The 27828-nt window shown below is 39.4% G+C and overlaps 1 protein-coding gene across 2 annotated transcripts in view; it reads right to left on the reverse strand.

The window, feature by feature from the left end:
- Positions 1–7346: 7346 nt before the first annotated feature.
- The window catches only part of LOC145979469 (alpha-tocopherol transfer protein-like), a 54570-nt gene continuing 34088 nt past the window's right edge, over positions 7347–27828 (reverse strand). For both annotated transcript variants that reach the window (XM_083112385.1, XM_083112384.1), the window contains exons 4-8: positions 25663–25813; positions 21959–22152; positions 14340–14450; positions 13242–13386; positions 7347–7569 (exon numbers count right to left, since the gene is read on the reverse strand). In XM_083112385.1, the coding sequence (XP_082968511.1) occupies positions 7538–7569; positions 13242–13386; positions 14340–14450; positions 21959–22152; positions 25663–25813 (633 nt within the window). In that variant the 3' untranslated portion in view covers positions 7347–7537. The remainder of the gene's footprint in view (positions 7570–13241; positions 13387–14339; positions 14451–21958; positions 22153–25662; positions 25814–27828) is intronic.

Genomic DNA, 27828 nt, shown 5'->3' on the forward strand with positions numbered 1-27828 from the left:
ATTTGGTGTTTTAAGCCCTCTTTATGCACAGTAAGGGTAATCGGGACTGGACCTACAGTTTAGAGTGGGATCCGAAACACTATGGGCCTCCACAGGGTATCGAACGCGGGAACCCTTGATTGCAAGGTGACGACGCTACCTCTGAGCCATCCCGGAGGCCTACGGGCCTTTGAGATGGAATGAGGTTTTTCTTTCCCCCGCCTGGATTTTCATCAAGACTTCCCCCCACCTCCCTCCCCCCCCCTAGTGAGAGGGTCTGCGTAATGGTCTCCCACCTCGCACGTGGGAGTGAAGACGCCTTGACCTTCATGGACTGTTGAGCTACGGTTTATCATTGTTTACCCACACAACCGACCCGCAACGTAAAGGTCTCTCACAATTCCACGTTTCTTCCCCACTTATGGGCGCTATTCAACGCATGTTTACATTTCTGTGCTTCCTTGGCTCTGGCGGGAACTGCACTTCCGGTTTTGAAAATAATAACATTGAATTCAATGATGTAAAGGCAGTGTCTTCTGAAAAGGCGACAATATTTCTGTGGACTTTGGTTTCAACATGAGATAGGGAATAAACAATTGTTCTCAGGTATCTACGCATCGTTTTCAGACAGACCCGACATTGAAAGATCAGTGGATTTAGGCAGTAAAGCGAAAAGATTGGACACAAACACGAGGAAGTAGGCTCTGCAGTCGGCACTTCATCAAATCAAATGCAAATATTTTTCGTGTTTCGAAAATTATAATTGTCTAACGGACATGTGTTGACTACATTTAAAAGTTGGAACTATTTATAATCATATTATAACGCATTTGCCTTTTGGGTGTTTATAAGTGCTCTGTCCATGAGCGTCTGTAGGTCAGTCGACCCCTCCTCTCCCCCCTCTGGAAATTGGCATCTTTCATTTCAAGTTGCAAAAAACAGGAAGTTCGTTATTTTTATTGTTAATAACAGAAATAAATTTAACTTGGTTAGTATTCTAACAGAGTGATCAATGTAAAATATGCATTAGATCGTTAAAATGAGTGAAAAATACATATTCTTCCATTTAATTCAAAGAATAAATGGTTCCACAGTTTTCAGAATTCGAGAAATTATAATTTTAGACGAGGTCACACAATATAAACTTTGTGAGTATGTTTTCTAACTTCTAAAGTCCTTTCTTGAACGACACTTGCAAAAGTTAATAACAAAATACAATAACTGTGTATTTCAGTATAGTAACTATGAAATGTAAAGGTATTAATGGAAAATAATTGTGCTGGATATTCACTCGCCTTGTGCATCGAATAGCATGATAATATGATAATAATATACAACAATAATAACTAAATTCGAATAAATATATTATTATTATTTCTTTTACTGTTGTTATCGAAGTGTTTCAATGTTTATAATTAATCTAAGCTTAATTTCAACCTGGAGAAGTATCATCTAAAACGAAGCTGATGATAGATCAACATTGCCTTGGAAAATATTAGTATTGTCCCTTGCCTCCGGGAGATTGCCAATCTTTTCTAGGTACCTTTGTTTCTTTACATCAAGTGATTCATTTTGTTTCCCGCCATCAATAATCGAATTGTCTGATCGTTTATTTTAGTTTACTCAGGAATAATCCCCATATAATAAACTGTTCCCAAGTGTTAAGAATTTCTTTCCAGAACACACATTCCGGCAATTGTTAAAAACATATGTGTAACATTTGAACTGTTTCTATACCTTTTGTATTTTTCTTGCTTTCCTGTTTCTCTACTGTACTGTACCTGAAACTATGTAAACAAATAAAAAAAATAGATCTGATATGAAATTGACGTGCAGAGATCACGTGGTGGTAAAATTGTGAAGTTCTACATTTTTACTGTACTAACGTAAAGTTCCCCGTGCATATAGCACCGTGCCATGAAGTACATTTAGGGGATATGGGAATAGGGCCCCACACATTCTCGATCTCGGACATTTTTGAGGTGATGTGATCAGCACCACGCTTCAGCCGACTTTAACCACGGCTTGCCAGCAGGTACTCATTGATTTGAGGCTGGGTGGTCCCCAGGGCCACATTATATTCCGACCTTAGGTCACCCACCCCGGGAGTCGCACCCGAGTTTCCAGCGTGGCAGTTAGACTGGACCACCGCGGCTCTAATGTTTTTACCGTACTAATAATATCAAGCTGAAACAGGTGAAGTACCCTCATATCTGCCCGTTCGCTTGTGTCAACTATCAGTGCTTTAAACACGGAGCCAGAAAGAAATGGATTGGAAATGGGAGGCGGGGGGGGGGGGTGAAATGTAACATGCCTGTTCGACAGGGGCGCCGACATGTCAAAATTATGGGGGAGGGGCTCTGATCACTGAAATAAATTAATGAATGACTCCCGTACTTCTTTTCTTAAGTTTTGGCCTCTATGTTCGGAATCTCATAAAAGATAGGGGTGTGCGGGATCCAGAAAAGTCGGGACCGGGATCTGGAAAAAAAAAATCCCGTCCCGATCCCCGCTTCGGAAAATTATTTCCCGACTTTTCGGGATCCAGAGCAGTCGGGAAATACCGAATGCTCATTTTAAAATGTCGTTATTTCTCGACGTTATCTACATTGTCAATTTCTTGAACTTATCGTAAATTGTTAGTTTGTAATCCAGAAATCACTTAAAGTGAAAATGACGTGCAGAATTCTAGATTTTCAGAACTTCGGGAAATTTCGAACATTTCCCGTCCCGCACACCCCTAATAAAAGCCCATGAATTCCTCAAAATATCATTTTTATAATTCACACTTCGAATGCAGAATATTAATTGTCCACGGATGGATATGTCACAAGTTTCGTCAACCATAATAGCAAAATATTCCCGACTTTTAATATCTGCTACCACGGAGCGCAAAACAGATCTCCCTAATATATCAACGATCTCGTTCTGAATGTCATGTTAGAGCCATTTGTAGCCCGGACGTCCCATCCACTACCCTAGTTCATGCACATCGCCTTTTGAAACTCTTTTTAGTAAACATTTTTAACAATACTCATAATTACATTCTTAGTATATAGTAATAAGTCACGTGTTTTGCTGTCTCTGGTCATAGCCTTCCCAAAGTTGATGGTCTAGAAAATTTTAAATGTGTATTTAAAGATAAGTTCATGTGGAACAATTCAGAGTAAACTTTGCAAGAGAAGCAAAATAATACATTAAATCCTCTTAAGCAAAATTATTTTGGGGGCTCAACCCCCACATCGTTAATACTGGGGGGCTCGAGGCCCCCCAAGCCCCATGGAGTCGGCGCCTATGCTGCTGGATAACTTGTCCAGACTTGCCGAGACCTGCAGTTGGATTCTGTTGAGAAAGACGTCTTGTCACAGGAAGCAGCGAGACTGCTTACCTGGAGTAAAGGTGACGAACAGGTAGGCGTTGCAAGGCCAGAGCAACGCCCTGATCTCTACAGCGAGGAGTATTGCAGGGAAGTTCAACGCTGTTCTTCCTATCCCCTGCTTCAGTCGGCTTGGTCGTTGCAATGGGTTTACAACACTGCAAAGTCAGGCGACCCGTTTCGGATCCCCCGGCGGGTGAGGGAAGAAGTGGACGGACCAACAACAAACGCTTCATTGCTAATTCTTTCATACACCGTTAGAGAGCAGCAGCCAAGTTCTCACTGTCCTGTGTCCTAGAGCAACAGACAAAATGTCCACGTAGATTAGATTTAGATTAGATTTTTTAGATTACAATTTAGTTTATCATACCAACCTGTCCTTCTCCCTTGTGTATTTATAGTTATAAATAAAATCCCATTGGAGCATGCAAAAACCTTTCACTGTTCATAAGTCATTCATTGTTCTCTGCAGTTTTCAATGCAACATTCAGGTTCTCTGATCGTGCATCGTACGTTTCACATCAGGTATCCACATAATTTAATAATTTAATATATTTATAAATTGTTTTAAGCGAAATTCTCCATTTTTATTCTTTCCATATATGATATCATTATCACATTGCAAACATTTATTAATGGTTCCAATGTCATTTGCTGGGGAAAAAAGTTTCGTATTACTTTAGATTCGAACATGCAAACGCAATTATCAAAGTATTGCTTTAGACAGCACTCATGATTTTGAAACGTGGAAAGGTAATCATTTTACGGGAAACGTAAAAGTTTTTGTGTGTTGACAGACTGTAGCTACTGCCATATTAGCACTGACAACTAGGAAGCGTTCTCAATGATCACGTGGCTGCATGTTTTTCGCTAATAAATAACTGCGTTTTTGCAACACATACACAAATACATCGTCGGTTCGGAACATCACATTTTCATCTTTGCAGCTTTCAGATTAACAACATACGAAGTGGTATACAATTCAAAACGTTTTGCAGAAACCTCAGTTTTGAGTTTTATAAATAAGGTTGGATGAAATTAGACAAAAAAAATCCTTCCGCTGGGCTCGAACTCGGGTTGCCCGCATGCTAGTCAGACACGATAACCAACACTCCAAACGAGACAACACAAAACTCTTTCGCAAGTAGTCGACTGAAACGCAAGTTAATTTTCAGATTGCTAATTCCCAAGGTATAACATGCCTAGGCAGATGTGTCTTGCATTTTCTGTACTTTTGTTATTTCAGTCGCTTTGGTCTCTCCCTAGGTTAATCACGGCAATAATGAGGAATATTTTTTTTGACAAAGATGATAAACAGACACACAAGAATAATCACCCTCGCAAAATTCCAGAACTCGAGTCTGAAACCTTCGACGCGAGGTGTGTTTTTTGTTCTAACTATATCTGTGTGTTTTCGTTAGATTCATGGTATTTCGTGAGTTGATGTGAATGAAGTAAATAAATAAGGCAAGTGGGTGGAAGGGACTGGAGAATCGTAGCTACGGAACCATTGAGAAGATATCCATCGCCTAGATAGAGAATCTCTATATCCCCTTGTGATAGAGAACTTATTAGAAGAACGAAAATACAGATTAAACGAACAAATTTGATGTATACCCTTTCGTAGACTAATAGAAAGGAATAAAAAAAATTGTCCTTGGTGGGGATCGAACCTAGACCTCACTGATGAAAGCTCTGTACTCTAACCAACACTCTATCAATAGCACAATGTTTTCTTTTTTCCAGTCAGTCTGTTTCCGTCCTCAACACCTGAAGCCGAAAATGCATGTCAATTTCTCTCATAATTGTTTCATTGTCTATTGATAAAAACCACGTATGTTAAAAATAGACGCATTCTTTCTATGAAAAATCCCATGTTTCGCACATCGTGCTTCTCCATTTACTGCTAATTGGACATTTACTGGGAAGTTAAAGTTAGCTTTGTGTGTTTGTTTTCACGTGCATGTGTGTGAGAAGAGTGGTGTGCACGTGTGTTTGATGTTTTCTGGGTATTATTTTCGTTCAAAGCATTAATATAATTGTAAAATATGGAATTTACTGTAATGCAAGGAGTGAAAATATAAACCCAGTCCGTCTGGTTCGTTCCCAAACAACATTAAATAATGGAACGTAACGTGGACCGAGTATTATTCCATGTCGAGAACACAATCTGCATCTCGTATTTCTCTTTGGCATCACTACTCAATTTACATAGATGTATACCCGTGACTGGTATACAAGCCGCAGAATTGCAAAGCTGGTTGGGTTGTCTAGTCACAAGGCGCTGGGTGGTCAGACATGGATGGCTTGCTTCAGTGCTTGCTTCTCCAGTAAGGTCGTTACAACCCAGCAGTGTTCGTGACTGTACAATACACGTGAAAGGAAATGTCAAAACTTTTGCTGGCATTCAGTATCTTCAGTGTATGTATGTGACATTTTGGAAAAAATGTCACATACACTGCCACTTTTGTCTAATTGCGACGGTGAGGATGAATGATGATGGGATGAAATTGAAGAAACACCCATGTCCAAGCTCGGATTTGAACCCGGTACCGCAGTCGTAGAGCACTCTGTGCTAACCACTCTCTCACTCAGTTCGGCATATCTCTGAGGATCTAGGTAAAATTGTATTGTACTTTTCATGCAGAAGTTGTGTAAAATCATGTACAGACGAAACTTTTCCCAAAATCATTTTTCAAAGCTTTTTTGAAGAAAATATTTGAATCGTTTATTTCAGAAACCCCCTATCGACCTGTTCTGGTGAAAACTATGTTTGTATAGTTTTGAATTGCCCTTGCCAAGATGCATAGTATGATGTAGAAATCGACGGTTACATAATCGATTTCTGCATGGAACGATGCATCTTGGCGAGGGCTATATGAAACTGTTCCATTATCGTTTTCGCCAGAAGTGGTGGATAGAGGGTTTCTGAAAGAAACTATTCAATTTGGCTGAGAAGGATGGACCAATACCTGTCTGATGGCTCCCAAAGTAAGTAGTATTTTCGTTCTATCCCTTGCTCCGCTGTGTTGGACCTCCATGTAGTAAGACCAGCTCTTAACTCGTGAGCACGTACAGTAGAATCTCTGCTCCTAGTTCCACAGTACAAATTTAGTGAAGAAACACTTGCTGTTAGAAAAACAAATAATGTTCAGTTGGTGGTATGGCGCTACTCCATCTTAGAACTTACAATGACCAAGAAATCTTTTCACCTAACAATATTTCGGTGATCTTTTCTTCTTTGCTCTGCGGTGCTGGACAAATTACTACGTTTATTGTTTACATACACATATTTGAGTATGTAAATGGAATGGCAAGAGCCCCCTAAAGTCTTGCTCATCAATGCGGGGTTTTGTGGTTTATAGATCCGGCACTGAATACAATATTCATCAGAGTAGAAAGTTTATTCAATTATGCTTGAAACATTGCATCGTGTGGTTCAATCGTTCATCCTCATCTCTTTTGGTCTAATGTCGTAAGCACCGTGTATACACACACATACATGTGTGTATGTGAGTTGGTGTACATGTGTATGTACACACACACACAACTTCATTCTCGCCTATACAACTTTGCCGGAATGTCTGGAGTAGCGTCGCGCAGAAGCGAAAACTTGTGAGAGGGGCTAGACTAGGTGGGGAAGGGTGCGGGATTAAAGCAACGAAGTGCTGGACCGCGAATGACCAGTCGAATTGCCCCCTCCTGCGCGTTCATTGGACGAGGCTCACGCCCGCAACGTTCGCCCAGGACGCGTTCGCGTTCTATTAGTCCAGACATTGCAGAAAAGGGGTATAGTCTTCTTTGCTGTATCACATGTTTGTGAGTTGATTGATTGCTTGTTGTGATAGACCCACCCTGCGGTATTGATATTGCCATGAAATCATTATCAGTCTAGTTTGGGGGTAGAACTGCCGCGACTCCAATATGATTAGATCGGTTCATTTTACTTTATTCATTGTACAGTAACTTTCATAATAATAATAAGCAATGGTCCCAAAATATAAATTTTATTTCAAATATAAAACAACAGAAGTAGATATGGACACAACACTATATAAAGATCCACACATTCTCGACCCATGTCACTTCACACAGGTATGAAATGGTGACTTGTTCACACGTACACTACACTTGCCTTGCGAATTGTTATTTAACAACTAAAATGTCCTTTATGCCTTCATTTCAGCTTTCTTCTCTCCAGGATAGAGTTTGAGCTGGAGATAAAAGAAGCAACATCAGTCTTACATTATAGCAGAAATAATTAATTCTCCATACATGTGCAACATTTACTCGAGCTCAAAGATGAAATTAGAATATTAACAGCTTTTTCAATTATCTCATATGCACTACGTCTAACACATGGAATAAAATAAATATAAGGATTCAGAGTTAGTTTCCAAATATCGTTTCCTTTCAGCTCATCACTCAACATGTTACTTTCCTTACTTTCTACGCGTAAGGATATGAAATGTCGATACCAATAATCGATACAAAATCGCAAATGCACAAAATACTGCACAAAAAGCAGCGTTATGTGATCCTATACAAAGTAACCCTATAGCGCTGCAGCCAAATATTGGGCCAAGGCTTACCTACCGACTGCTGGCCTCCCTCCCACGAGGGCTACCAGGGGGGGCGTGGAGATCTGCAGCCAGATTAGGGGGACGGGTGGTCGGCCCGACCAACCCCCAGTCGTTGTAGGACGTCGCGACCGGATTACGCTCACTCACTCGGAGCTCCTCAATTTCCTCACGATGGTGGGTTGCCACCGGCCCTATACACAGACCGAAAATTCCCGGAGACTGAACCCGGGATCGAACCTATGCCGTCCCGCAACCTATGTGATCCTATACGTGTTCTTAAATGCAATTTTCTTAAAATGAAAATTTATGTACGCACATTGACCTTAAGGTCATGAGGAACGGTTTGAGTGTTCATCCAGTTGCGATGTTCTGGAAAGACTCTATACCACCCCTCACCTCCACCAACCATTTCCCTTGGCGAACTGGAGAGTGAGAGGTCTGTGTGCTGGATGGTTTCAGGAGGGAGAGAAAACTTAACATTACGATTATGGGAGTATTGTTTTACATGTTCTCTTAGGAATAGTAAACTTTCGATGGCGTATAGAAAACATTTGAACGAAAGAGGACACATTGATGATTTCATTTGTCGTCGGAGAAGTAAAACACTCCCATTTGATTAGTCTTAACTTGATGTTGCGTTTTTTTTTTATCCAGAAGCATGGGCTTCTGAAAATTCATATTTCTCATATTTTACAAACATCGTATCTATGCCCTGTACCAGTTAACTGTAGACCAGGCGGACGAGAACAAGTCTCTGCGCAAGTAGTGACGCGAAACGGCTTCACCAATGAACAGCGAGAGAGACGGAATTGCGTAATGGACGACTGGAGATACCCGCTTTCCTTGCTTCGCTCTGTCAGCGTTGCAAACTTTGATAACGATAATACCGTACGCACATGGCTAGTGGACCTTTTGTCTCCAGGTCCGTATGCTTGGTTTAAGAATTTCTTGGGGAAGCATTAGGGATAAAACAAAAAGTGCAAATTTTGACAAGCCGTCCATTTGGCGTACGGACTAGGTCTGGACCGTACGGTTGGCAGCGCTGCGCTTTCACCACTTGATTTCCCTCCTCCTCCTCTGCTGCTACGCGTAGCTCTGCTTCACAGTTAGCTGGGACAGAGTATAGATTAATTTTCAACTTGAAAAAGTGCTTCCACTTGCAACATGGGGAGATAATCATACCCTCTTGTATAGTCTTGCATAGTCGTTTTTTGTTTTTTCTTGAACCAGTGCCTAACCCGACGACATCGAAATAAAAGCACAACTAGTGAGAAAATTCCACCCGTCGCCTTAAGCCTGGTCCACACGTAATGTTTTGTCGCCAGTCTTGCATAGTTATGCCGGACGGATCAAACAAAACCTTACGTGTGGACAGCAAGGTTGGCGTCTTGCATGAACTGAATGAGGTTTGAGGACAGCTCTAAAGACAGATGAGCTGCAGCTTTCTTTTCAAACAAAACGGTCAAACTTTGCATAACGGGTCTCGTTGATATAGAATGAGCAATTTCTTGTTTTTCAATTTATGGGGTTACTAGCGTTAATAATTTGCAGTAGGTGTCCACATCCACATGTGATGATTAACTATGCCAACCTTCATGTTTCTGCCGTAATCAACGGAGCAAATGTGAGAATTTACCCCTCTTAAGTAACCACTCTCGAGACCACAGTGAGTGATGCGCATTTTCTCCCATTCTCACCCGCACACTGAAATTATATTTGTCAATAACGCTTTATCCATGGTGTTTTTGGAAAGAGTGAAGAAAATACTGAGATACAGCATGAATAGTGTAGCCGCTTGTTTTGCATCAATCTTGTCTGTCAAACTTGCAAACCTGACGACATAACATTACGCGTGAACCAAACTTTAAATATCTGTTAGTTTCACTCAAAAAATTCGGCTCTTACGGAGTACATCGCTTCGTACAGCGTATGATATTATAGGGTATATACAAGTTTTAACTCATGTATATAAATCCTATTGCGCTACAGCCCAATATCGGGCCCTGGCTTACCTACCGGCTGCTGGCCTCCCTCCCACACGGGCCACCAGGGGGGCGTGGAGATCTGCGGCCAGACTAGGGGGACGGCTGGTCGGTCCAACCAACCCCCAGCCGTTGTAGGACTTCGCGACCTTATTACGCTCACTCACTCGGAGCTCCCCAATTTCCTCACGATGGTTGGCTGCCACCGGCCCTATACACAGGCCGAAAATTCCCGGAGACTGAACTAATGTATATACTAGCTACAAATACAAAGTCCACATTACCCAGAGCCCACAGTGGAGACGTAACTGCCTCACAGATCCATCCCACACAGTTTTTTTAAGGACTTTTCTTTAGGTACGTAGGTATTTATATTTAGATTCCATTCATCCTCATCGACATGATCAGCCAAGAGTGGTACACTTCCGTTCACAAAAAGTGGCACACTCGTTTGAGTTGAAGTCCAGCATCGTGGCCGGAAGTACAGCCGAAGTAAGTGTTCGGAAAGCAGCAAAGTTGCTTACTATCAATCAATTTAACCATATGCTAGGAATTTTGTGTCTCTCAGACTCAAAAAAAAGGGCTAACGGAAAGATTGCTGCGTAAATATTAATTAACTGGACTGTCCACGTTTACAATCAAAGTAATGTAAATGTGAAATATTCCTGAAATTTATTCTAAAAAGAAACGCGTTTTTTATGTTCCTGACGAAGTAGTTATCACAATTCGTTAGAATGCGAGGGCCCCGGGTTCGAATTTGGCCTGACCTTGGGTGTTCTCCATCGTTGCGAGTAGCCGAAAATGGAAGAAAATCCACACTAAATAACGAAAAGGTAAAAACGCAATAAGAATAAGCGAGACAGAAATAGCGCTGTTGTAATTCCTGAAAATGAATGTAAAAAGAAATCCTTCGGCAATAGTGTTATCCTAGTCCAGGAGAAGGCTTGAAGAATAAATAAACCCTTTCCCCATACACTTTGGCAAACAGAATCGCAAAGTTAGCACTGAATATGCGATGGGAAAAATAATAGAAATCCTAAAGGAAGAACAGTTTATGTCACAGCCAGGGGGGCACATGAGAGGAGGTAGCCCCCCCCCCACCCCCCAAAAGTCATCCAGGCTATTAAAAAAAGTCAACGGTTGTTCTCTCGTTTAACTTTAACAGTAAATGGAATTTTTGTAAAATAAAAGTTGTCGGGCTTTACTTGTTTTACACGTGCACGTTGATTTCGTAATGGAGCACAAAAATAGAATTGTGACTCTCGCAAAATTCTTACCGAATGAATGAATGTCTGCATATATTCCAGAATAATGACTCTTCATTTTTAAATAAATAGTTTAAAATAAAAATAAAATATGTGCCGTTGGTTAATGAGATTCGTCGTCACATAGCAGAATCCGCTATATTGACGGAAACTACCGTAGAGAACGGTTATCATTTAGGGTTGCAAACACTAACCTTCCACAAAGGCACCTTCCTCTGGTCAATACGCTGGCATCCCCCTTCTTCTTTTAAAAAAATCTTCTGTCTCCCTTCCTTTCTCTCCACGAGTCTTCTTTCTTTAACCTCTTTCTTCATATTTTATCATTTTCGTATCCTCCCTTTCTTCCCCTCTTTTCTTCCTTTTCTGGTTTCATTCTTTCTCTTTCATAAGCATAAAATAGTATTTTGACAGACTTTGCCTTTTGATGCTCTTTATGCATTACGATAGTACAGATAGTCCTGGATATCCATAGGACGTCCCATTCTGGATCTTCATGGGATATGTGGTATTACGTCCACGTGTTATCACAAATTTGACATGAATGTTTTGATATCCGTGTAAAGATTCAGTCATAGTATCTAGTCTCAATTATGAAAGCACTCAAACTCTGTTATGCAGTAATAAATCGTAAATAACATCTCCCACAGGAATTGCGTTGTCCGTAGGCCCATTGCCTTTTGAGCGAGTCACGCATGCGCGCCAAGCGGGTGAAAGTTGCCACGAAGCTTTCTTTGTGTCTCGTCTCGAACACAACGGCAGTTTGCATGAGGACGTTGCCTTGCGTGGTAGTCAAGAATATGCTCTGCTTATGTGCGTGAATACAAAGTACTCTCTTTGGATGTGTAGATGCGTGTGTGTGAATTTGTGTGCGCAAGTGCGTGTGTGTTGAGTGAGAGATAGAGACACAGAGAGTGGAGAGCTTGTAATACGCATATGTGTTCTAGAGGTCTTCGATGTGTGTAAATCTAGTCCAGGAATGTTCTTTTCGTATCCAAGGTATGTGCAAAAAATATCAGCATAATGTCCAGATTAGCTATAATTTTAGTCCAGAATATATTCTTATCCACAATGAAATAAAAACATCAAAACAATGTTCCTATCACATGAACTCATGTCCGAAACATGTCCAAACGTCCTACATAAAATGTCCAAAATGATCCTTATAAAGTCCAAAACTCATCCAAAACACATTCTTCCTTGATATCCTATGGACGTCCCCTGGACGGACATATGGATATTCAGGGGATGTCCTATGGATGTATATTGGACATTCCGGGACATCCTACGGATATTCAGAATTTTGGGCACGAATATCCAGAAGACGTCCATTAGACGTCTTCTGGATATGTATGTGCTGTATGGGCTGATCAGAGCGGTAATCGAACTCGAGAACTTCGGTGGCAAGGACAAAATCGTGCCTCGGCCACAGACTCTGCGGTTCTTCTTTCTTCCAAGCTCCCTGGATAGCCCAATTAAGGGGGTTTCTAACTTCAGCCAATTCTCCCCTTCCCTCTCCATCTATTAAAAATCAGCGTAACAGACCAGGGTTGTTAAAGGTCCAGGAACAAATTTCTAATGGATTCTGTTGGGTTCTGTAACAGGGACCTTTTTTCTCACACAATTTAAATTCGGTCCAAGTTGTTTGATTTCAATACCGAACTTAGAACGTATTTAAACTGATCCGGAGAAAAGGTTCCGGGACCGATTTGAAATGTCCTTTTTGGATAAAAAGGTACTTTACTGTCCAGAACCCATTTACCCTTGCGGATTCTCTCTCTCGGAGCGGAATTGAATTTATTTACGATTTCTTGACGTTCAACAACTCTGTAACAGACATCTATATAATCAGCAATTGTCTGTAAAAAGTTTCTTCCCTCATTTCAAGTTTCTATCCCACCCACGTTTTGTCAATAATCTTTTATTCTCGCTAATGCGACCAAATCAAAGGAAATTATGCCTGATAAAATTCCCTCTTTGCTTAACCCTGCTCTTATCTACGGTGGGTCTGAAATCAAAAATACATTTACGTACCCAAGTACAGTCGCGCAAACCGTACCTGATATGACTTTCTCGTTCCTCACCAAAGTGGAGTACCATTCCTTGTTGTCAAACTTGGCTTTGAGTCCTCCGAATTCCTCCGGGAGGATGTCCCTAGGGATGTAAGAGTGCAGGGACTCGAGGCTGTTTCCATGGAAAAAGATCTGCAGAGAAAGCAATATAAATATTACAAATCATGGATAGCTTTTAACGTATTATATATTAGATTTATATTACACTGGTGATCCCTCTCGCATTTAATTTATTAACAATCTCGTCTTTGGTGCGAGCGATCCCGGCTTCAAATTCTAGAGAACTCCCAATGTTTCTACATTACCTTTGTTCATAAAATCATAAAATTAACGTACATAGAAGACAAAATTCACGTGCTGGAAGTGCTTGTGGATCCCCAAAACTTGAATGATTTTCGCAAAATATTTCCTTTGTCTTATTGACAAAACATAGTAGCATCTCCAGCTAGACCCAAGGCTCGACCAAACATCCCCCGGCTAGCAATTTCCACTTGAAGAGCTGTGTTGTGACCTCCCTTTGGGATTTGTGTTTCGACATAGCACTCATCCAAGTGCCAGCAACAATTGGTTCTGATTTTGTATTAATGGTGCTAGTTTTTGTAATTAATATAATTACGCTATAACTCCAACTACGAAAACAAAAAAATATTGATTCAAAATTAATCTTTTCTATGTGTTTTGAAGCTAATCTTACCAATTATATTTACCAAAGACATTATCAAATACTGGGTAATCATTATGATTCTCCTAATTTATTCAACTGTCAACTGTCTGAACATTCTAAATTAAGAGGAGTTTATGTTCCTAACCAAGAAGTTGGAGATTTATATTTATATATTTGCTGCCTGACTCGTGAATTAACTAATTCATAAAAAAATCAACCCTCGATAATAAATGTGCTACTTTCCTGCGGCCCAGACTTAACTACATATCAAGTATGCACAAATTGATTGCATATAAGTCAAAACAAATTGAATTATAAATCTGAAGTACGTACAAGCACAATTGTATCCAGAAAGCGTACAAAAAATGAACATCCTAACTTTTCTAAACTAGTGTCAGAACATTCAAAAACTCATGCTCACCCTCTTTGTCAACTTCTCCTTAATGAAAGGTTTTATAATAGTGTAAAATATCGTAAAGATATAAGGTTCATTGTAGAAATGGAACTCCTTAAATCTCAGAGGTATGCAGTCCTGAAAGGAAAATTGAAAACATAAACAGAGTGATTTTGAAATAAAAATCTTACAAAACACAAATGCACTAGTCTTATTTGAATCGCTTTGTACACACAATAAAAAACTTTACCAAAAGCATTACTGAGAAATTCGGGTGTATATATATTGTACACAATAGTTTTACATTTTGCGGCTCTTTTCCATTTTTTATTAATCAAAGATGGAGACACAATGCTGAACCCTTTAATCCAGGCCTCACGCACACAACACACACACACACACACACACAACAGAGGTTGGGATTGACAAAGTAAATTTTAATGCGTTGCATCTGTGAAGGCGAGTCTGATGAGAAAAAGGCTAATACGCAGTTCCGATGCTATCAAAGCCAACTTATAAAATGGCATGGGTGTGATGAGACGAAAGGTGGGGGAATGCCTTGAAAACTTCTATTAGTAAAAGGGGTTCAACGACACTTCGGTTGATAGACTTATATAGATATTTCATACAACTTTTGCGAGAAATATTCCTTTTGTTTTTGTTTTATCAATAGTTTTCGAATGGGCACCCAAAGCCATTTATGTTTTTCACGAGAACCAAATTCTAATATTATAACTTCAAAATGAGTAATAGAATACCAAAACTTCCTATGTTATCACATACAAATGCAGAGGATTTCTCGAAATGTGGTATTTTGAAAATTCATTGCCTCCGTAGGTGAGTGTTCCCATGGGAACAGGAAAGCGTGTTTTTCTTTGAGCAAATTGTGTAAATTTGACCTTGTACATTTTGTCATATATTTCTTACGCACGCACACAAACACACACATATATCTCAGAATCTTACTTTTGTCTACCTTTTCTGAAATCTTTATGATAGGGAATCATCACCTTATCGTTGATCCTATTCGTTGTCTGGTTTCTCTTTCATCTGTTTTAACCTAAGAAATTTTGAAAGAGCATCACTTCTGACCATATAAGATAAACTTTGGCATGATCTGACGATGATGTTGGATATGGACGTATTACTGATGCAATGCGCTAACCACTGCTTTACAATGTCTATCAGAATTAAGTACTAATTTCTTGCTGTACTTTACTTTGTAATACGTTATATTTCTGAACAACTAGTCATGTTTTTTGATTCTGCGCTGGAATGGCGTAATCACTTTTGGGGGGAGGGCTATGTACGAGCGAGGCTTCTTCGATTATCGTCTCTTGAATTTGGTTCCTTATGTAGTATTATATTATTGCTCCACAGTGTGCATTTGAGTTTTTGCTTTAAGGGGGTTCTAAAGCTATACTAAAGTATAGGCCTAGATTAATTTTGATAACGATACAACTAATATAGATTCGGTAAGGAAGAAATTTTCCAATATAAAAGGTTGTTTTATTCACTACAACCTGGAATACTTATAATTTTGTTCGGATTAAATATATTTAAGTAAATAACAGCAAACATATGCAGTTCCCACTATGTGAGTATTTTCTTATAATGTAAGTTGCTTTGATTGTTTCATCACGGGCGACACGTTCATAGATTTATTTCAAGTATTATTTATCTATTAAACGTATTATATTTATTAATAATAACTTAATAATAATGAGCGGTGAACGATGAGACTCGGTAAGTACACAGACTCCTCTCAGGTACAGGGATAGTGTTAGGCAAAGACAATATTCACAGCACAGAGAAATAAAACCACATTGCTGCAGTAGATAATCTAAAAGGTTTTATTTTTTACTTATGGCAATTATAATGCAAAAATACTTGAGACGAAGGCGAGGATTTCGCTTTGTCGATGAATTGACTCAACTAAGACGCATAAACTCAATGCGTGGCTATCGGCATGCCTATGATCACATAGACCTAGCTTGCGCCCCGAACTACCACACCAAGAGATACTCAATAATAACCGAGCCAATATTTGCTTTTTAGCCTTTTAATCCAAATTAATCATTAGGCTAGCTTTATTTCTTAACGAATAATGGTTGCAGTATTGTGCATAGCATCAATGCATGGCCATCGGCGTACCTATGATCGCATAGGCCTAGCTTGCGCCCCGAATTACCATACCAGGATGTATGCACAACATCGAGGAGTTCTTTTTAGGTTTAAAATCTTCGTCGATCCGTGGCGAAAGTGTGATATTTCTTACGCGATATCCTCACTTTTATACTATTTCGAGAGCACAGATTCAAGTACAGATGAATGACTCACTATTTACAAAAAGATGCTACCAACAAAACTGACATCTATGCATGTTTAGAAATTCAAATTCGTATAGTGAACTCTCTCAAACATAAAGATACATTAAATTACCCATAATGTAGCATAAAATGCAATAAACAATAAACAAAAGATATACATTACAAACAAGATGTATTATTACACATAATAACAAGGAAATTACGCTTTCATTCACAAAAATAAATATATTAGTGACATATTTTCTACTGGAGACGTCACATAAAAATATGGATCATATCAACGTGAATCACTTCTCGTTCATTTTCTTTCAGATGTAGTTATTATTTCAGACCGCTATAATTCTTAACCTCTTGCCACCCATGTAAATCTTTCTGCAATACATTATTGGGACGCAACTCCGAGAAAGGGAATATCATAGTTTAAAAAAAAAAACTTCAGGTGGTACTGGTGTGTTCAGTGTGATCTGTGATATTATATGTTGAGAAACCATGCGCAGATTTCTGAAGCTATGGAGTGTTTCAGATCTGCAGCGACAGCTGTTCTTTACCAACAGTAAAGTCAATGATTAGATCTTTTTTGTGCATGCCAATTTCGACACCCAGCGTAGAGAGAAATTTCTCGAAGTTGACTTTGGTGAAATCAAAAATAAGAACCACCATACACAAGATCGACTCCAGGAATTATTGATGATGTTTGTTGAACAAAACTTGCGCAGAAATGTTAATATTTCTCATTGCATTCATAGATTCAGATCGTTCGACCCTCGTAGGCTTCTTTATTTATTTATTTATTTATTGAAATTTCCAGTACAGCAGAAGCCATTTTAAACCGGAAAGAAAAAACAGTAAAACAGTATATAAACAAGTCGAGACAGTTCCAAGGTAAACAGATGTGTTTCACAAAAGCATTACTTATATACAATTTTTTCTATGTTAGTGATAAAAGATGGATATGAACTGAATATATCGTTTTGGTTTGAGATGACATTGAACTGATTTGGTAGCCTATGAAATAGTGAACGTTGAATGAGTAAGAGTCTTGGAGTTGCAGTGTGGAAAGTTTCCTTGCTCCGTGTTTTGTGTGTAGGCACTCTGAAGGAGTGTTCGTTGAGTGGGATGCTGCATCTTAGGTTTCCATTAATTATCTTATGTAGTAATTTCATATCTGCAACGTATCTGCGTGATTCTGGAGTATTTATATTTAAGTTTACAAGCAGATCTCTCTTAGGTAGATGTCTCAGGGCCGGCACTCTATAACGAACGATGGAGAGGAAAAAGCTGAGAAGACTGTCGATCTTGGAGGTATGAGAAGGGGTAGCCATGTTCCCGATGGGTGAACAGTATTCTAGAATGGGGGACACAAAAGTTTTGAAGTAAATGGAAAGTGCTTTCGGGTTATGGATTTCGGTGAATCTGTAAAGTAAGCCTAGCATACGCATTGCCTTATTTGTGATGGTTGATATGTGATTATCGAAAGTTAGTTTAGAATCTATGAGGATACCTAGATCTCGGTGTTGTGCTTCTTTTGTTAGAGTGATGTCGGTTAGTGTATAATTACCTTCAAGAATGTTTGGCTCAATGAAATTGTTATGTATGAGCATTTCGAAGGGTTTGTGGTCAGTTTCCATCGCTTACACCATTCAGAGAATCTATTTATGTCATTTTAGAGAAGTTGCATGTCTGATGGCTGTTTTATTTCTCTCATAATCTTGCAATCATCAGCGAACATTAGAATTGTGCTTGAGATGGGGGAATTAAAGAGGTCTGTGAGATCATCCAGATATAATACAAATAACAGAGGGCCAAGAACGCTTCCTAGCGGCACACCAGACATAACAGGAAGCCAGTTAGAATTAGTTCCAGGTAGTATAACACGTTGTTGTCTATTTCTTAGATAGTCTTTCACTATTTTTAACGTGTTTCCAGTTATATTAAATCTGTTAGCTAATTTATGCACTAAATAATGGTGATCCACTGAATCAAAAGCTTTGGACAGATCAAAGTACACAACATCCAACTGATTACGATTAGTAATTGCTGTTATGGCATAGGATTGCATAGAAGACAGATTGGAAACTCAACTGTTAACCTTGGTATTTTAAACATGCACAAACATTTCAGTTTTATGTTTTATTATAACAAATACAAAATACATTAAAATATAGAGGCATTAATTATATTATTTATTAATTAAATATTAATAATTAAATGTTAATAGTTTCCTTATAAGCATATAGAAATATGTCTGTATAATATGAGATCCTTTTTACCTTTATACTAGTGCTGTATATTCCAAGAAGTTCTTACGTTAAGTATATTCTATTATTAAACTTATAAAAAAATCGTCATACAGATACTACATACAAAATTGCTAGAAAAAATATTATAATACATTCTACTAGAAGAGAAATCCACGAGCAAATTTTATTGTACCAAATTATTAATGGATCACCGGAAAGAGTGACCGCGGTGGCTCAGTCGGTGTCGGCCCCCGTGGTGGAGTGGTTAGCACATCGCGCTTCAACGACAGGGGTCCTGGGTTCGAATCCCGGCTCGGACATGGATGTTTGAGATTGTCTGCCCTGAAAAGTCCTGAAACAGATACTTGACTGAATGAAGTGTGATGGGAAAAGCTTCCTCTTAGGAGCTTCCCTTATATTTATTTTTAAAAAAGTCTGCAACGCGTCTGACTACCATGCTAAAGGTCCCGAGTTCGATCCCCGGCCGGTTCAATTCCAGGAACTTTTCTAACGAAGGAAGCGGCCCCGGGGCCCACCCAGCGTCGAATGACATAGGTACCTGAGGGAAACCCTGGGGGGTAAAGGCGGTCAGGGGCGTGATGCTGATCACATCACCCCCACTCACGACCGGATCAAGAAAGTGTGGGGCGTTACCCCCATACGCCTTCATGGCGTGGTGCTAAGCACAGGGGAGCACTTTACCTTTGTTTCCCTTTTTTCAACTGAAAAGAAGAAAATTTTAAATTTATTGAAATTCAATGTGAACAAAAATAGGTTACGCACTTAGGTTTGCTTTCGCAGTAAATTGTACATTAGTCACGTCAATTGGTAAAGGTATTGTAATATATAAGAGACGGCGTGAAACTTTGTAATCGATTTTCATTCTGTATAAGTATAGGGGGGCGCAGTTTTGCTTATCGTACCCCTTGTTCACGACTCCTGAAACCGCCAGTGAGTGACATTATTTTTCTTACATTTTGTACAGTTAGTGTACTGAAATTCATAGTTATTCTATTTTGTTATTAACTATTACACATTCAGTTCAAAAAGAGACTTTAAACGTTAGAGGCAAAAATTTACTCATAATGTTTATACGTATTGTGATCTCTCACAAAGAAAACTATAACTTTTGGGAACTGTGGATCCATTTATTCTTTGGATTAAATTGTGCAATATGAAAATATAAGCTGGCTGCTCTATTATACACTAAACGTTTTCGCACTAACGTTTAATTTTGCTAAGGAAGTAACATTAATTACTACTATACACTAATTAAATTAGATACCTGTAGGACTTCGGGGGGCTTCAGCCCCCTTAGCCCTCCCCCTGGCTACGTGGCTGTCCACCCACTGAGCGGCATAAACAGCATATCTCTTCCTCTTTGGCAATGACATGTGTCATTTTACATGCTTGTGTAGTTTTCTGGTTGAATGTTTCTCAATGCTGTAGTCTGTTCTTGGTTGGAATTTGGACCAAACACATCTTATCTATTCTGATAACTTTAGGAGATATCTGGTCAACAATACCTAAGATAAGTAATTTAGAAGTAGTTCACTTGAATAAAACCAAGGAAGTGGTCTGTCTCTTGATTTGGTTGGTTGATTTGGTGTTTTGAGTCCACTTTATGCACAGCAAGGCTAAACGGGACTGGACCTACAGTTTAAAGTGGGATCCGAACCACTATGTGCATCCACCGGTTAACGAACCAGGGACTCCTTGATTACAAGGCGAAACGCTATCACTGAGCCATCGGGAGACCCTAAGTAGTCTCTTGAAATTAAGTTTTAAAATAGTATAGTTGTGTTTTAAATCCACTTTATTGAGTGGACCAACAGTTTACCGTGAGATACAACTTATTGCGTGCCTCCACCGGGTAAGGGACCTGGGAAAACGTGCTTTTAAGGCCACGACGTCATACTACACCATCGAGGAGGACATTTGTTGTTGTTTTTGTCGCTTTTCTGCCACTTCTTGCTAACTCCGACGATGAAGAAGACCGACCTTCATGGCAGAGTTTTTATACTGAACGCAGCTCCAAGTGGCGGCTGGGAAACAGCGAATCAGCGATCAGTTGAATTTCCTTCGACTAAGATCGGGCATTTTCGAGTCACAAGGTACCGAACTTTGTTCGCGGGACAAAATAAATGAGCGTTAGGTACACCACATGTTGCCAAACGTACCGTAAGGCGAGAAAGAGTATTCTCGGGATACGGTATTGTCAGCACCAGAAATCAGCGGGGGTTGATGGTACAACTGCACCGGCGGTACTGAACGATGAAGTTTCCGGAAGTACCACCCACATGTCGGAATGCAGGAGGATACACAGTCATATAAAGGCAACTTGCGAAAAGAGAAGTACGCTTGGCAACGTTACTTCGGGACAGCGATGTGATCCCTTCAGCTTTTACTTCGCAACTGAGTTTGTTGACACTCATTGGACCACACACCCCCGAAAATGATTGGGGGACAGGACGCGCCAGAAATAGCCATCAAGGTTAACCGCCAGATGGAGTTGCGTTCAGTATAGCACAGTGCTCTACGACCTCCTCGATGGCGCAGGGGTAGCGTCATGGGCTTGTAATCAACGGGTTCCGGTTTCGATACACGGTGGAGGCACATAGTGATCCCACTGTAGGTCCAGCCCCGATTAGACTTACTGTGCATAAAATGGACTTAAAACACAAACTCAATCGATCAAGAACTCAACCACAGCGTTCTACGAAACCAGGTTCCCGGATTCGATTCTCGGCTCGGCCATGGTCGTTCCTTGCGAGTCTCTCTTCATCGCATCATAACTCAACCTCATCTTTGCGATTAGCCGAAAAAGGCTGGAAAGCGAAGTAAGATCATCAAGAATGATGATATGATGAAGGAACACTCCCAAAGAACTCACATACCCAGGCAGGGATTCAAACACATACCTCCTAGCGTTGTAGCGTGCTGTGTTTACCACTCCGCCGCGGAGATTAACCTCCTTGTTAAATCACTTAGCAACTAAACAATAGACAATGTTTATTAACATAAAAAAGATAAACATAGTCACTAACAATAAGACAAGTATTCGCACTGGACTTACTTGTATGAGAGATATCACATGCTTTGCATAGCTGTAAGTAACATGTCGTGCGTGCCATAAACTGTATCCCGTCATGTCAACCAGCGCCACTATTCCAGCGATTTGGGTCTCTTCCTCCTCTGACATCTGTTCGAGGCATAACATGTTGCTCTGAAATATCTGCCACACGGAACACTTGCTTGGATTCCAGGGTCCTACAAAATCCAAACATATAAATATGTATGTGCAGAGTTAAAGCCGCGGTAGCTCAGTCGGTAGGATCCCAGGCCGGTTCAAATCCGGGAACTTTTCTAGCGTTGGAAGCGGTCCTACCCAGCGTCGAATGACATGGGTACCTGCGGGAAACCGTGGGGGGTAAAGGCTGATCACATCACCCCCACTCACAACCGGATCAAGAAAGTGAGGGGCGTTACCCTCACACCCCTTCTAGGCCTTCATGGCGTAGTGCTAAGCACAGGGGAGCACTTTACCTTTTTTATGTATGTGCAGAGAGAGGGGGGATTGGGCGAGACAAGCAGACAAACAAAAATTTACATCTCCGTATTTTATACGGAAATAATGTGGGAATTTCAAATTTCAGCAGGAGGATAGTAAAATTACATATCTGTAATATTAGAAATACCTATTGTCTGTGGATGTTATTCAATAATGTTAAAGTGTTTAATATTTACATTAGTATTGTCTTAATTAATAAAATTGCACTTTATAAATATCTCGCTGTAAATATTGATGCACACTAATTATATTCAGAAGTACAATATTTTTCTCGTTATGTACACCCAACGGCGAAAGAAACAGTAGGTGAATTGTCCACCACCATTTTCATTTGGTCTGTATTACACAATATGATGAGAATGAATTGAAATAATGACTTCAATCAGCAGAGAACAATGCCTGCTTCGAACCAACATAGTTTCATTCCTTAAAACAACACAGGATGTGGAATAAAAAAGTAATTAAAATAGTGGTGGACAATTTGCATACCATTACCTTTGCTGTTGACTGTACTAGGGTAAGTCAAAAAGTATATGTACTTTTGCCACAACTTTTTTCAGGTTGGCCACACTGCCTTCGGCGCTTGTGTGCTATAAGGTTGTACTTTTGTGGTCATGTGGCGGAGGTTTGATCTTAATCGCTTCATTTTTCTTTCTTTTGTTACAGATTATACATGGCCGCTCCACTGGCAGTATGCACCAAGGAAGAACAGCGACCAGTGATCCGATTTCTGTGGTGTGAAGGTGTGTCAGGGGCTGAAATTCATCGCAGCCTTTCAGTACATCTGATGATGGATGATGGGTGACCATCGGTTCATCGGAATCATCTCTCAAGCTTGTTGAATCTTCAGTGGTGGAGGTTGATGGGTATACTGCTGCTTCGTGTTTCACGCTTGTCCAGCCATTTTTAAACCCCTCAATCAACTTACACAATTATACGTGGTAAAGCGCTGTCCCTGTACTGTACTGAAAGGCTATGATGAATTTCAACCCCTGACACACCTTCAGACCAGAGAAATCGGATCACTGGTCGCTGTTCTTCCTTGGTGCACACTGCCAGTGGAGCGACCATGTTTAATCTGTAACAAAAGAAAGAAAAATGAAGCGATTAAGATCAAACCTCTGCCACATGACCACAACAGTACAACCTTATAGCACACATGCGCTGAAGGCAGTGTGGCCAACCTGAGAAAATTTGTGGCAAAAGAGCATATACTTTTTGACTTACCCTTGTACATTTGTACTTTTATTGCAATTTTTAAAATTAAATCGAAATATAATACACATATGTGTGCGTTTATATTATTATTTTTAAAAAAATTGCACGAGTTATTGTCAATCGACGCCTTATTTTTAACATACTGATGCAGTTGTTTTGAACATATGAATAAAGTAAAATTATTGAACAATATAACATAATTACTTATGTCCGTGGATCACATCTAAGCTATAATTTATATTTTCAAGATGATTTCAAATATTAAAGTAATTTAATCAAATGTTGATACGATTCAAGTAATGCAAAATGTTTATTAAACCAGGTGGGTTTGGACCCGTTAGACTCTCCCTTATAAAGAACATGCAACTTAGCACTCCATCCTAGCACCAATGGGGAGAAAAAGGTTTAAAAAGACCCAAAAATAAAAAAAATAATATATATGAAATGTGGATAATAAAGGGTTGTCAAATGATCTTCCTGATTTCAGACACATGTAAATCACGTTAATGAAACTCAGATATAGAATGGTTATATCAATATAAAGAGCAACTCATGAAGCTTTATTTCGTATCATTTCAGATACGGTTGGTAACACTGCTGCGAGAGAAAATGGCTGCCAGCGAAGAGAGGAAGGCGTTTTGTGTGGTAGATTTCCACGTTCACCAGTCTGTTACAGTGTTCAGCGAAATTTTGGTGCAAAGTTTGATGCAGATCCACCCAGTGGGCATTCAATTCGTAAATGGTTCTCCGACTTTAAAGAAAGGGTATGCATCTGTTAGAGAAAGTCACCAGGTGCCCGTCAGTAAACAAGGAAACAGTGGAACGGGTCCATTCAAGTTTTACCACATTGAACACTGTGAGGTCATGAAATAAAACTTTATGAGTTACTCTTTACATTGATTTAACAATTTTGTATCTGAGTTTCATTAACCGTGAATTACATGTGTCTGAAATCAGGAAGACCGTTTGCAATAATCCTGTATTAAAAATTGAACTAATCATATGACATAACTTGGCCTAGCATGTACAAGGTTCTCCCGTAAAAAAATCGAACTTTTTTTTATTAAAGAAAGCAAGTAATTATCTTTAAATGACTTTATCACCTTCAAAATAATCACCAGAGAAGGAAATACACTTTGACCAGCGTCTGTACAGGTCTTGGAAACACTTGATAGTCAGTGACAGTAAGTGATCGCAAAGTACGCCTAACATTTAATCCATCCGCGACGTCGTCAAATCTTCGCCCTTTCATAGCCATCTTAAGCTTGGGGAAAAGGAAACAAAATCAGCAGGCGATAAGTCCGGAGAATATGGAGGGTGATTGAACACCGTCACTGAATACTTAGCAAGGTATTGTTGTACAGACAATGCGGTACGAGGCCGAGCTTTATCGTGTAACAGAAACCATTGGCCAGAATCACAGAGGTCCTTCCTAACCGGTTACATCCTGTTTCTGAGTCGACCAAGGACTTCCTTGTAACACCACTGATTGATTGTTTGGTTTTCAGGGACAAATTTATGATAGATCAGTCCTTGGGAATCAAAAAATGCGATCAGCAGCACCTTTGTCTTCCATTTCAACATCCGTGCTTTTTTCTTTGCGGGCGAGAACTGTCCTTTCCACTGCGCACTCTGTCTTTTTGTTCGGGGTCAGATTGTAAACACTAGTTTTCATCTCACCATACACTGCCCGTATCATCTGTAACGTTTCGGTAAATGATTTACCCAGTTTGTAACAAAACTTTATGCTGTAAAGTTGTTCCATCTTGATGCGCGTATTTTGTACGCCGCCTGCACACAACCCGATACTAACTGCTTGTAACAGGTTGAAACATGCACTGACGGGAAGTTTATATATAGCTCTTTACAGTGTTGCCAGAATACAGTACTTTTTTTTTACAGTTCGGTTTCGTTATGGGCGGACCTTGTATATAAGAAAACCTCATAATTTTAACCCCGGTCACCTCCTGAACGTTATTCTTGAACCTCACCTGCCCTGAAAACGAAAACCCTTCTTCCATGTTGATCCCTATCCTCCAGAACCGTCTGAAGCTGCTGCTGGAAAACGTCTTTCAGAAGCGACGGTCGGGCTGTTTCAAATACAGTCGAGTTAGCTGATCTCATTTTGCAGTATGTTTTAATCTGAAAATGTATACCTGTACATCACTAGTCACACGAAAATAACTACCAGTAACATGACAAAGATATTCACTGTATTTACCGATCACATGAGCTCTGAGCAAGTCTCGAAACTTTCGAGTGTCAGGCAGGAAACTCATCATAAACGGTCGGCTCGGCAGCGGACTCGTGATCTAAGTTTGGTTTTAATTCTCAGGTAGGCATCCAAGCCGTTCCGCTCATGTGCAAGCTGAAGCGAAGAGTACAGAACAGATCTGGATGCTTGTGCTTCGTTTTCAGTTTATTACCACTGCTGTATAGAGCCGAGCGGGCCGTTCATGATGAACTTCCTCCTTTAGTGAAAAAGTTTTGTATATTTGTGAAGAAAATCCTCACTTTCAGAGCACATAAAATAAGGGTTGTTAAAGGTTCAGGAACTCATAAATTCTCATGGGTTCTATTGGTTTCCGCTGCAGGGCCGGAATCTCTTTCTCAAACAATTTAAATTGCGTATTGTTTCATTGGAAAAAGGTTCCTGGACCGTATTTAAATTGATCCAGAAGAAAAGTTCCCGGACCGCATTTAAATTAATCCGGAGAAAAGGTTCCTGGACTGTATTTAAATTGATCTGGAAGAAAAAGGTTCCTGGACAGAGTTGAAATACTTTACAGATAAAAAGGTTATTTACGGTCCAGAACCCATTTACGCTTTTCTCTCCTGGACCGGAACTGAATTTATTAAAAATTCCTTGACCTTTAACAGCCCTGCATAACATACCTTCTCTTTTATCATCAACAAAATTTCAACTCGCACAACTACTACTGTAGTTACGTTTGTCGCTTCTACTTCAGATACAAATGATATCGTTGCTATTTCTGAAATTAGTACCTGGATTTAAACATTTGCCATTTTTAAAAGTTCCATAATAATACTAAACATGTTAAAAAATGTTTAGATATCGAAACACTAATTAAATGCAAACTTGTGTACAAACACAAATTTACACATTTTACAGAGAAATGAAGAAAATCAGCTGACACATGGCTAATAATGAGAGAAAGATGATTTGCAAGTATCAAACTAGAGAAACATTTTATAAGTTTAACGATATAAGCAGATACTTACCCAAGGGGTGGCCTGTCAGGTCCACCACCTCTGTTTTTTCGATTTTCCAACTGTTGAAATTTTTATGAATAATTGAAAATAAATTACATTATTCCCTAGAATGTTCCCAATATTTCTGTATTACATGCTTTCATAACTAATTGTAATGTATTTATAGGGTTCTCTCATTACGCAATTTTTCATCTCCGCATCTCTTGCGTTTTCTAAACTTACAGACTGCATCTCAACGTCGTTTGCAGAATGATTTCAATTATTTCATACACAATTGCCAATGGCAAAATCCGCTGCAACACACTCCTTGAGGAATTCCACGCAACACAACCTTATTTTACACAGAAAAATCTAGACTAGGACTTTAAAAAAGATCTCTCTTTTGCAGACTTCCTCCACAATATAATGACCTCCCATCAAGTTTCGAAATATTTTCCTCCGAGTTTGTATTTCGGTCTTCTATTAGAAGAAATGTTTATAAATAATATCAAGCCATATTTTACTTTTTTTTTAAAAAAAATTGCAATTCACTTTTCTGTTATTTTGTTAATTTTTAATTATTATTTTGCGTTTTGATTGTTGACAATTTCAGTGTAAAACGACCACCTGTGCTGTATCTGCAATTTTCTCAATAAGTAAATAAATAAATAGAAGGCAAAATGCACTTGGTGGACCTATCAGGCGCCATCTTTGAATGCGTGTTATTCGAGACACTCATGCCAATGACAGTGTATAATTGTTTGGTCATGATGGTAATTTTGATAATTATTGTAAATAATGAACAAAAAAGAATTAATAAAAAAATATTACGTTTTCGTGAGCTTTAGTGAATCGTAAAATATGTGTGTGACACTAATGCAATAATTGATTATTTTTTCATATTAATGATGATAATTTTTATAATTATTATAATTAATAAATTA

The sequence above is a fragment of the Lepisma saccharinum genome, chromosome 26 (genome assembly GCF_977018435.1).
Source record: "Lepisma saccharinum chromosome 26, izLepSacc3.1, whole genome shotgun sequence".
Classification (NCBI taxonomy): Eukaryota; Metazoa; Arthropoda; class Insecta; order Zygentoma; family Lepismatidae; genus Lepisma; species Lepisma saccharinum.